The 12,032-nt window shown below is 40.2% G+C and overlaps 2 protein-coding genes across 4 annotated transcripts in view; one reads left to right on the top strand and one right to left on the bottom strand.

Moving 5' to 3' along the window:
• LOC136879035 (carboxypeptidase E) overlaps positions 1-11,050 on the bottom strand; it is a 216,768-nt gene extending 205,718 nt beyond the window's left edge. The window contains exon 1 of one of the 3 annotated variants that reach the window (XM_067152763.2): positions 10,738-11,050. In XM_067152763.2, coding sequence (XP_067008864.2) covers positions 10,738-10,797 — 60 coding nt within the window. In that variant the 5' untranslated portion in view covers positions 10,798-11,050. The remainder of the gene's footprint in view (positions 1-10,737) is intronic. The other 2 variants (XM_068228931.1, XM_068228932.1) reach the window with 2 other exon arrangements.
• Positions 1-12,032, top strand: part of RpS24 (ribosomal protein S24) — a 325,883-nt gene that overhangs the window by 47,864 nt on the left and 265,987 nt on the right. The gene's annotated exons all lie outside the window — the stretch shown is intronic.

The following is a 12,032-nucleotide window of genomic DNA, read 5'->3' as shown; positions in this document are numbered from 1 at the left end:
GGCCCCTATGGTCTGTGTCAAATATGAAACGGCTTACCCCCTGGAGGGTACTCAAATTGTCCAACCAAGTGGCTACCGCGTTATCCCACGTACTCCATGCGCTGCGCTCCGTGGGCCAGGCTAAAATATTTGTACTTCGTGAAAAGGACCTCAATGGAAACAGCCTGCTATTTGGCCAAGAATAATATTGTTATATATTTTACGATTTTCGTAGAAGTCGAGGTGCCGGAATTTTTTCCCCACGAGATTTACTTTACGTGTCGGTAAATCTACCAGACAGAGCCAACCAACTTGGGCTCAGAAAGCCAGCGTCTTAACCGTCAGAGCCACTCAGCCCGGCTTTTGACACAGACTAGTAGCAAGGAAGGATTCACGCAGCTTTGGCTTGTATGGGTCCTTTAGAGGGTAAGTACGATAGCCCTTCGGACCTGGCTCAGTCCGGTGGTATTTAAAGGTGCTCAAATATATCAGCCTCGTGTCGGTAGATTTACTGGCACGTGAAAGAATTCTTGCGGGACTACATTCCGGCACCTCGTCTTAGTGGGACTAAAGCCAATAACATTATTATGATAGTCATTCCAACCGGCTGACTCCGTGCTTAGAAATGAAACTCAGGTGATGTTGAACAAGAGTGCGACTCCTAAAAACACACAGTTCCATACATTAAATAAAAGTTTAGGACTAAGTTAACATTTATAGAAGTAGAGGGTTTTACCGTTTCCTCACCACTTAAAGTAAAAATAGCCTATATAAAAACGGTAACCATAAAAGAAGTTGGTGGAAGGTAAAGCCAATAATAATAATAATAATAATAATAATAATAATAATAATATATGGTAGAGCATGGAGCCATATATGTTTCTGAATGTTGGGCTACGAGAAGAACAAATGAGTCTCAGAAATGTGTACGTTAAGATGGACTCGTGCTGCATCCTGATGTCATCTGCCAGTCCCTAAGGGTAACTCCCACCGAGGAAAAGCTTAAACAAAAGCGATTTAAGTGGTACGGGCATCAAAGATTACCTGAAGATTCTGTCACATCGGTTAGTGGTTGAGGGAAATACAGTGATAGGATAACCGAAAGAAGTGAAACAATGCATAGGGTCCAAGAGAGATAATACTGGAATAGAAAGAATAGCCAAGAAGATTTTATAAAGAGGAAATGCAACCGGAGAACCATCCTCTATTATCATTAATCACACAGAGAGAGAGAAATACACTGGAAGGGGTCCGGCACTTCGAAAAATGAAGGTATCGACCAAAGAAAAACAAGGGCCACAAAGGGCGTGAAAGATTTCCTAGAGCTCGGAAAAGAACAAGAGTTGACCAAAGGAGGTAGGATAGGATAAATCAAAGTGAGGAGCCTGGCACAAGTAAGTGGAAGCATTGCCAGGACTCGGCTAAGGGTCCCGTGGTCGCCAACTCACGCCCCAAGTTAAGAGCCCCTGGGACCCCTTTTTGTCACCTTTTGTGACAGAAATGGATACCGTGTGTGCTATTCTACCGCCCCCACCCACAGTGGGTCATACGAACGATAGTAGCCAGATTTGCACAGTTCCGTAAGCTGTTTGGATTGGTGGCAGTAAAGTGTTCAATTGCACTTCTAACGAACGATTTGTAAGTAACATGCAACACAGTCGACCTTTCCCTGCTACTCTCTCACCACCTTCGTTATAAAAATACGTATGTTCCTAAGGCTTTGTCACTGGGCAGTCTATGATGGCATAACAGTGAAGAATCATGTAACAACGTAACCCTGTCAGGTTTCATGACCCTCCTCGGCCCGCACATTATTTAGCATGTCCGCGGTTTTTTGTTTGGGAACATTTACTTGTTCCAGAAGCTGTACCTTTAACTCGTTAGACAGTATTTTCATTTACAGTATTTTCATGTGTAATTCTTTCAGCTTGCTTCACAATGTTCTTTCTCTTCATGGTCCTCGCCCCCTCCTTTAACAAACTCGTTTACGGAGTGAAAAATATAGTGATGGCTGGATACAAAACCCCACGACTCCTTTTTTTATGTTTCCCACAACCCTTTTATCACATTTCACAACAGAAGAAGATACACATACACCAGACCTTTGAATATCTCATTATTTTACTTTTGACTAGTCTATACTGTATACCTACAATGAAATAGAAATAAACCAAACATAATTGCAGAAGTAAAAAGAAGTTTTAAAATGCCGTCATTTTCAGAATAGGTTCGAAATTGCGATTATCACACTGGTAATGAAAAATGGCGTATGGCTTTTAGTGCCGGGAGTGTCCGAGGACAAGTTCTGCTCGCCAGGTGCAGGTCTTTTGATTTGACTCCCGTAGGCAACTTGCACGTCGTGATGAGGGTGAAATGAGGACGACACATACACCCAGCCCCCGTGCCAGCGAAATTAACCAATGATTGTTAAAATTCCCGACCCTGTCGGGAATCGAACCTGGCATCCCTGTGACCAAAGGCCAGCACACTAACCATTTAGCCATGGAGCCGGACAATTTAGGTGTCAGAAGTGGTATGGAGGAACTGAGGACGACTTCATTAATGACCTCTTTGCGGGGGAGGGGTCATGTTTCCAGAGTATCTGATGGACCTAGAGCATATATCAGTTCATTTCTTACAATAATGTTTCTAACACTCCTTTGAGGCCATTCTTTCTCTGTTCAATTTTTAAATCGCTTCAAAGTGTTTAAATGTCGGTTCAAAGTGTTTTCCCGACACCTTATTCTTTATGCTTTTACTGAATGCTTCTCAGTTATGCTATCTGAAATCAACTTACGTAAATTCCACGAATCAGTACATAAGATTACAATGAAAACACCCTCTCCCATATCTGTAATTCACGAGATTATTAGAGACAGCGGCGTAGATACGACTTTTCCTTGGGGATAATAATCTAGCAGCGAGGATAGGAAGTGTGCCAGCTGCCGAAGCTTCTCGCACTCCTTTGGGGCAATGAGGAATGACTGACAGATGAGGCGAAATTACATTGGAGAGTTGCTGGAATGAAAGATGACAGGGAAAACCGGAATACCCGGAGAAAAACCTATCCAGCCTCCGCTTTGTCCAACACAAATCCCACACAGACTGACCGGGAATTGAACCACGGAACGCAGTGGGGAGAGGCCGGCGCACTGAGCGACGGAGGCTTCTATGAAACTAAATGTAATGATACCGTAATTAAAATATATCCGCTGACCAGAATTTAAAACTTGATGAAAAATTAATATGAATTTAAAATGAATCTCATTCGCAATGCCTTAATTTATTATAAAATTAATTTCAAATAAATGAAAATGTAATGAAATAAAATAAGGCATTGCCTTTGAAGTGAAATATTATATTTTGTGAGCGAAATGTAAAAAAACAAATGGTTTCTTCTGTGTAATTTCTTCAGCAACGACGTAGAACTGTGCCCAGTTGAAATGGACTCAAGTACCGGAAGATTTCAATTAATCTTTTCCTATTTAACCAACTATAGACAGAAAAACCATTCATAGTACGCGTACCAAATCCTGTAGGAATAATGTCCAGATTATGGGCTACAAGATTCGCATGGTTCACCGTACCTGAAGAAGATTTATCGGGGGAACGTTACCACGTGTGCCGAGCTGACGAGCAACGTATCAAGAGAGGTATCAGGCATCGTTCAACCGACTTTCAGCAGCTTTCAGACTGTGCTAAACACAGATGAATACCCAGCGTTGACAGATTCTCCGAAATCTCGGAAAATTATCCGGTATTTTATTTTTTAAGAAATTAGATGGAAATCTTCCGAATTACCCTCCGTCCTCACTTCATATATACAAGTGACGAAGTGGATATATCATCCACCGTGCTTTAATTTTCCTTTTGCTGCTAACCATTTTAAGATAAATATTACATAGAAAATAAATATATTTCTTTGAAAACGTGTCATTAACCTGCCAGTTATCTCTTGTAGCCTACACAGGCAATCGTAAACTCCAGCTTTAACTGATCATGTCATTCTAAAACGATTCTCGAAGATCTAGGTTTTGAAAATAGGAGCAGAGTGCTGCGTATGATGAATGACAGCTATAAAGACACGAAGGACGAGGGAGAAGCATAGACTGAGTGAACATTATGAAAGTCAGTCATTAAGAGTTGATTGTATGATTTAGTTTTAAAATAACCTAAATTTTCAGGTTTGTTCTACACAAAACAAATTTATCAATCAATCACTACTGATCTGCATTTAGGGCAGTCGCCCAGGTGGCAGATTCCCTATCTGTTTTCCTAGCCTTTTCTTAAATGATTTCAAAGAAATTGGAAATTTATTGAACATCTCCCTTGCTAAGTTATTCCAATCCCTAACTCATTTTCCTATAAACTAATATTTGCCCCAATTTGTCCTCTTAAATTCCAACTTTTTTCATATTGCGATCTTTCCTACTTTTAAAGACACCACTCAACCTTACTCGTCTACTAATGTCATCCCGCGCCATCTCTCCACTGACAATTTGGAACATACCACTTAGCCGATCAGCTCGTCTTCTTTCTCTCAAGTCTTCCTAGACCAAACTTTGCAACATTTTTTAATGCTACTCTTTTATCGGAAATCACCCAGAATAAATCGAGCTGCTTTTCTTTGAATTTTTTTCCAGGTCTTGAACAAGTAATCCTGATGAGGGTCCCATATACTGGAACCATACCCTATTTGGGGTCTTACTAGAGACTTGTATTCCCTATCCTTTACATCCTTACTACAATCCCTAAACACCCTCATAACCATGTGCAGAGATCTGTACTCTTCATTTACAATTCCATCTATGTGATTGCCCCAATGAAGATCTTTCCTTATATTAACACCTAAGTACTTAAAGTGATCCCCATAAGGAACTTTCACCCCTTCAACGCAGTAATTAAAACTGAGAGGACTTTTCCTATTTGTGAAACTGACAACCTGAATTTTAACCCAGCTTATCATACCATTGCCTGCTGTCCATCTCGTAACTTTATCGAGATCACTTTGCAGTTGCTCACAATCTTGTAACTTATTTATTACTCTATACAGAATAACATCATCCGCAAAAAGCCTTATCTCTGATTCCACCTCTTTACTCATATATATATGATAAGGAAACAAAGGTCCAATAATACTGCCTTGAGGAATTCCACTCTTAATTATTACAGGGTCAGATAAAGCTTCGCCTACTCCAATTCTCTGAGATCTGTTTTCCAGAAACATAGCCACCCATTCAGTCACTCTTTTGTCAAGTCCAATTGCACTAATTTTTGCCAGTAGTCTCCCATGATCTACCCTATCAAATGCATTAAACAAGTCAATCGCGATACAATCCATTTGACCTCCTCAATCAAAGATATCTGCTGTATCATGCTGGAATCCTACAAGTTTAGCTTCAATGGAATAACCTCTCCTAAACCCGAACTACCTTCTAATCGAACCAGTTAATTTCTCAAACGTGTCTAATATAATCAGAAAGAATGCTTTCCCAAAGCTTACGTGCAATGCATGTCAAACTGACTGGCCTGTAATTTTCACCTTAGTGTGTCACCCTTTCCTTTATACAGAGGTGGTGGTGGTGGTGATTATTGTTTTAAGAGGAAGTACAACTAGGCAACCATCCTCTATATAACACTAATCAGAGGGAAAATATGGAAGGGGTCCGACACTTCGAAAAATGAAGGTATCGGCCAAAGAAAGACAAGGGCCACGAAGGGCGTGAAAATGAAAGACTCCCTAGCCCTCGCAAACCTAATAGCGTCGGGGTCGGAAGAAAACAAGAGTTGACCAAGGGAGGTCGGATAGGATAGATGAAAGTGAGGAGCCTGGCACAAGTAAGTGGAAGCAATGTCAGGACTCAGCTGAGGGCCCCTTGGTCGCCAACCCACGATCCAAAGTTCAGAGCCCCTGGGGCCCCTTTTAGTCGCCTCTTACGACAGGCAGGGGATACCGTGGGTGTTATTCTACCGCCCCCACCCACAGGGGGACTTTATACAGAGGCTACTATATACTATAAAACACTAGCGCACACCTAGATGAAAAACAGCCAGACATTTGCTAGTGTTTTAGAAATTTGTATCTTGTATTAGCTGGACTGGACAACTTCAAGGTTACTTTAACGATGTCTACACTAAAAGGCACCACCTTAATTTCAAGTAACATCATCAATAGTAAATGATATATTTCCAAACATCTGCGGACATTTTATTGGATCTGGCAACTCTGCGAACACCATTTTTCCAACACACTTCGTAGTGTGAGACTACTACGTACGTTAACGAAACCAGGGACATCATAAGAAATTGCAACGCATTAAAAGTGTTTCACTGGAATTGTTTATTCATAGTTTCTCTTCCCTGTGTCCTTCGCAATGTTCACATCAAGTTTCTTGTTCATGCGATCGCTTGTTTTCCGCATACAAACGGTTAGGTGGGGAAAGTTTAAATGTAACAACGCGATATTCCCCTCATTACATCCAGTGAAGTTGAGGTATAGAAATAACTTGACCGAAAAGAGCAATAAATAACCCCCCACCCCACCGAAAAAAAGATATGAAAAATGCACAGTAGTCAACTGTGCCGTAGCCGAAGAGCCAGTACTTCCAGTACAGTTTTATTCTGATTTCTATCCTGGCTCAGGTCGGTGGTATTTGAAGGTGCCGAGATACGTCAGCTTCGTGTCGTTAAAGAACTGAGTGACAACATTCCGACACCTCGGCGTCTCCTAAAACAGTCAAAGTAGTTACTTGGACGTAAAATAATAAATTATCTTTATTATTATTATTATTATTATTATTATTATTATTATTATTATTATTATTATTATTATTGGACAGAATTTAGTTCAGCAACAAAGCTGCTCTTCCAAAACTATTTGCATGCTCCCCTATTTAACGTTGTTCACGAGAAAATTTAAGTATTTAATAGTTAAGTAGTCCACCTCTGTGGTGTAGGGGACGGTGTGAATAGCTGCCACCCCAAGAGGCCCGGGTTCGATTCCCAGCTTTGTCACGAAATTTGATACGTGAAACAATGACTGGAATGGGGCTCACTCAACCTCGGGAGGTCAACTGAGTAGAGGGACTTCGATTCCCACCTCAGCCATTTTCGAAGTGGTTTTCCGTGGTTTCCCACCCCTCCAGGAAAATGCCAGGATAAGACCTAACTTAAGGCCACGGCCCGCTTCCGTCCCTATTTCTTGCCTATTCCTTCGAATCTTCCCATCCCCCACAATGCCGCTATTCAGCATAGCAGGCGAGGCCACCTGGGTGAGGTACTGGTCCTCATCCCCGATGGATCCCCCACCCAAAAATCTCACCCTCCAGGACACTGTCCTTGAGTTGGTAGAAGTCGGATCCCTCGCTGAGTCAGAGGGAAAAACCAACCCTGGAGCGTAAACGGCTTAAGAAAGAAAGTAGTTAATACAATTTTATATAAAATTGGCTAGTGCCTATTATTAATGCCTATTTAGGCTGCCTAAAACAGGATTTTTAATACCTAATGTCCTCAGCTTTGTAATGACATTTGACGGACGACCAGTGTGTCCGAGTGTTCTGAAACGTGTTACTCATAAGGTCAGTTGCGCTGCGATAGCCCAGTGAGGGAAGCAATAGCAAACTAGCTCACCTTGCCTTGGACGCCTCATTTTGGCGCCACGATAGGTTTTTGCGGTTTCCAATTATCTTTTGTTATGCTATTTGAGGATCCAAGCAGCTTCCGGTCTCATCACTGAACTGACAGGTTTCTCCAAGAGATTTTTTAATTATGAAAAAAAAAACACGAGAAAAATTTACTCTAGTTGCTCAAAAAATAAATCAGCGCGTGATAATGTATATTCCTCGCATTTAATATTTTAGAGAATGTTAATTGAATCGGCTATTTGAAAAAGCATACGTGTTCACTGCTGCTAGTTTTAAGAAGGGGAAAAAACTGTTTACAGCTTCTCATATTCGGAATTTGTGACTGGTTTTTATACCAATTATTTATCAGATATTTTGTAATAATTCTGATAATTTTTGAAACAATAAGTTTTCAAAAAATAGTGATATGAGGAGTGAAAGTTGCTGGACATGTGTTCAAACTCTTGATAGCAAGAAACGTAACAAAATAAGGTTATTTAATGCACACTACGCATCACACTTTAGTTGTGTAATTAAGTTTCATCTTAAAATTTGCCTTCATGCAACAACATTAAAGTCAAAATTCAGAACATTTTCCAACTTTGTCCGTCTTAACAAAATCACTTATTACTCACTTATCCTCCCTTTTAACGGTAACACCAAGAGAATGTCTTGTCATGTCTGTTATTCAAGTTCCTCAGACATGTCCCGCCTATTAATAGTAAGCCAGGAGAAAATTTCCAAGGCCCCATTGAAACCCTATATAATGAGGCGAACATTTATGCTTTCTCTGTGAAGCATGGAAATACGTATAATGTTAACATATATGCATTACACTTATTTTGTCCGAAAATGGGCATGTATGGTTTCTCAAATAACCGATTCCACCTCCCAAGTGGATACTCTCACAATCATTATATACATGTGATGAATTGTTTGAGGTGGTGGTGGTGATTATTGTTGTAAGAGAAAGTACAACTAGACAGCCATCCTTCCTCTACCAATAATCAAAAGGAAAAAAATGGAAGGGATCCGACACTTCGGAAAAGGAAGGTATCTGCCAAAGAAAGACAAAGGCCACAGAGGGCATAAAATGCAAGTCTCCCTAGGCCTCGAATGCTGTAATACCGTCCAGGTCAGAAAAGAACAAAAAATGCCCAAGTGAGGTCGAATAGGACAGATGAAAGTGAGGAGCTTGGCACAAAATATTAGTGGAAGCAATGCCAGGACTTTGTTAAGGGCCCCATGGTCGCCGGCCCACGCTTCCAAGAGCCCACTGGAGCCCATTTTAGTAGCCTCTTACGACAAGTAGGGGATGCATTCTACCGCCCTCGCCCACATTGTTTCTGAGAAAAGTATCTGCGAGTAACTCATACAAGACCATGCGCTCAGTTTTGTTTTGAGCGACTCTACAACAAACACAAGACAGTGACGGGATAATCGAATACAAAATAATCGCTTCTTCAATTATTTAATTTTACTCGATTATTCGATTATATTTTACATTCGATTTTTCGATTAATTCTCTCTTTATTTTTTGCTAGTTGCTTTACGTCGCACAGATAGGTCTTATGGCGATGATGGGACAGGAAATGGCTAGGAGTGCGAAGGAAGCGGCCGTGGCCTTAACTAAGGTACAGCCCCAGCATTTGCCTGGTGTGAAAATGGAAACCCACGGAAAACCATCTTCAGGGCTGGCTTCGAACCCACTATCTCCCGAATACTGGATACTGGCCGCACTTAAGCGACTGCAGCTATCGAGCTCGGTATTTTCGATTATTCATTCGAATGAATGAGACAATAGAATAGTGAATATGTTTCCCATCCGATTATTTTTTCGATTGTTTATTCGGAACTGCATTCGAATTAATGAGGCAATTTAATAGTGAATACTTTCGAAATAATAGAATGAAAAGTTATGTTATTAAGAGAGTTAAATCACTCAATTTAGTTTCAAAATTTGAAGATACGTTTGGAAAAAGGCATATGTCCATCTATTCGCTTATTTCAATCTATCATCCATCCGACACACTTAAACCAAAAAATGTATTCATGACGCATCCGAATATTCTGTGCGATACAACTGAATGATATTTGAAACTCATTAGATTATTTATTCGATTATCGAAATAATCGGATGGAGATTATTCGAATATTAAAAATATTCGATTATGCCCATCACTAGGTGGAAGGCAGCGAGTGACATAGCCTACAAACATAACTGTTTATGTAGCGAAAATATATTTTCGACAAATTAAAAAAGTATATTCTATAAATAAAGAATTAATTTAGAAACTATTTTGACCATCAGGTATTCTGTAGATTAAAGGGAACTATTTTTAAGTTGAGACTTCAGAACTGTTCGATATAAATTATTTAATTTTGAGGATTAACGATAAAACAACAACCTTCACCTACATCCCGACTAAAGCCTGTTAACATTTCACAAAATATGTTCCTTCCTTTAAAGTACTCTTAATGTTCTTTCGAAGCTTGCAATGTATCCACTGAACTAAAACATATTTGTTGAATGATGACACAGTTTCGTGTTGACTGTGTTGTTCCAGATGTGTAGTGTTAAATAACAGAGCACGGTCTCACGTATAAACCCTACTTTCAGAATAAAACAAAGTTAACTGAAATGTTACTAATGGAAAAGGAGAGTCATTTTACTGTCTTTTCATTTATACTAATTGTCATCCACACTGGTACTTGTTGATGGACGGTTGACGGAATTGTTCCAGATTAGTACTTCTAAACCACAGGCTACACTTTTGCGGATATGCCCTACATTCAGAACAAGAACGAATTAATTGGAACTCAATAACAAGAAAGGGGACGCATTTTACGAAGTTTTCATTTATGCTAATTGTCATTCACACAGCTGATTCTTGACAGAAGTGCTGTATATTTCGTTTTGATTGGATTGTTCCAGATGTGTAGTTCTAAATTACACCGTACGTTGTTTTTTTTTTTTTTTTACCGATAGGCCCTAACTTCGGAATAAGAATTAATTAACTGAAGGTCAATAATAGGAAAGGAGACACACTTTCAATAGTTTTCACTTATACTGTCGATCACACAGATAATTCTTGGTTTTATTTCTTAGCGTGTGGGAAGAAATGATGTTACTCACCGCTACGAGAAAGTTTCCCATTAGGAAGGAAACTACAGCTGTTTGATGATTGGCCAGCATCTTGGTTCTTCTCGTTGCTGCCACACTGTGATATACAGACAGCCCCTAGGGCAACTTGCTTCTGGCCGGAATCAGGGCTCAAGTCATCGCAATGCCATTCTATCAGCCACACTTGTGAGTCTGCGTACTGACCGCCTTCTGACGTCACACACAAGGTTGTTGCCGGAGTATGGATTTTCTGTTCCCGTTGACTTCGCGAACCCAATCATGGATGGGTTATGCGTGCGAACTACTGGAACAGCGGGGGTTCAGAACTGTGATTGGGACACCCTACGTCGTGACGAATGGTCACAGAGAGGGAAAAAGAAAGGATTTCCTTGTTGCGATTCCAATAAAGTACTGGCATCAATATAGAATACCGCATTTCACACAAGTTCGAAACAGTTGGGATATAAAAAAGATGTCTCACTTTGTTTGCATGACACAAATACTCATCACACGCATCACGGAAGTTTCTAGCTATGTAGTAACAAATGCATCCGTCAGAGGGATTTGTCTGACGATTGTAGCAGTACTATGGTGGAATAGGATAAAAAGTGAACAATTATAAGATAAGCGACTCTGAATGCAGAAACCTCATTTATCTCGCAAAAACATAAATAGAACAAAAAATACAAAGAACGCTATCAGTGCACAAAAAATACACATAGTTTATTCTTAGGGAATTTCTAAAAAATTAATTTGAGAATTGTGTTGCTTTAAATAATTTTTTCCCCATCCAAAATGATCATAGATCCTGTTGATTTTTCGGCCGAATTTGTGCCATGAGGCAGTCCCACAATTAGGGAAGCCTTTCTGTTTCTTAGCAATTACAACACTTAGCAGCTGTTCAGTAATAATGGTCTTGCATTTTGTTTACAGATTGTCACATTGAATGTGAGGTGAATGACCTTGGGCTGTATTAAGCAATTCTAATCTCCTTAAGTTCATTCAGTCTCCAAGCTTCTGTATTCTTCTATTTCCACCTTGTTCTGTGGCCTCATTTAGTTCCACAGTTATCTTTAAATCATTAAAAACCGAGTCTAGCAATCGTCTCCCTTTTTATTTTTCTATTTTATGAGCCGAGTGGCTCAGACGGTTGAGGCGCTCCCCCAACTTGGCAGGTTCGATCCTGGCTCAGGTTGAAGGTGCTCAAATAGCCTCGTGTCGGTAGATTTACTGGACCGTAAAGGAAGTCCCTCGGGACAAAATTCCGGCCCCTCGGTGTCTCCGAAAACCACCAAAAAAGTAGTTAG

The sequence above is a fragment of the Anabrus simplex genome, chromosome 8 (assembly GCF_040414725.1).
Source record: "Anabrus simplex isolate iqAnaSimp1 chromosome 8, ASM4041472v1, whole genome shotgun sequence".
Lineage (NCBI taxonomy): Eukaryota > Metazoa > Arthropoda > Insecta > Orthoptera > Tettigoniidae > Anabrus > Anabrus simplex.
This window is presented reverse-complemented; position numbering and strand designations above follow the sequence as displayed.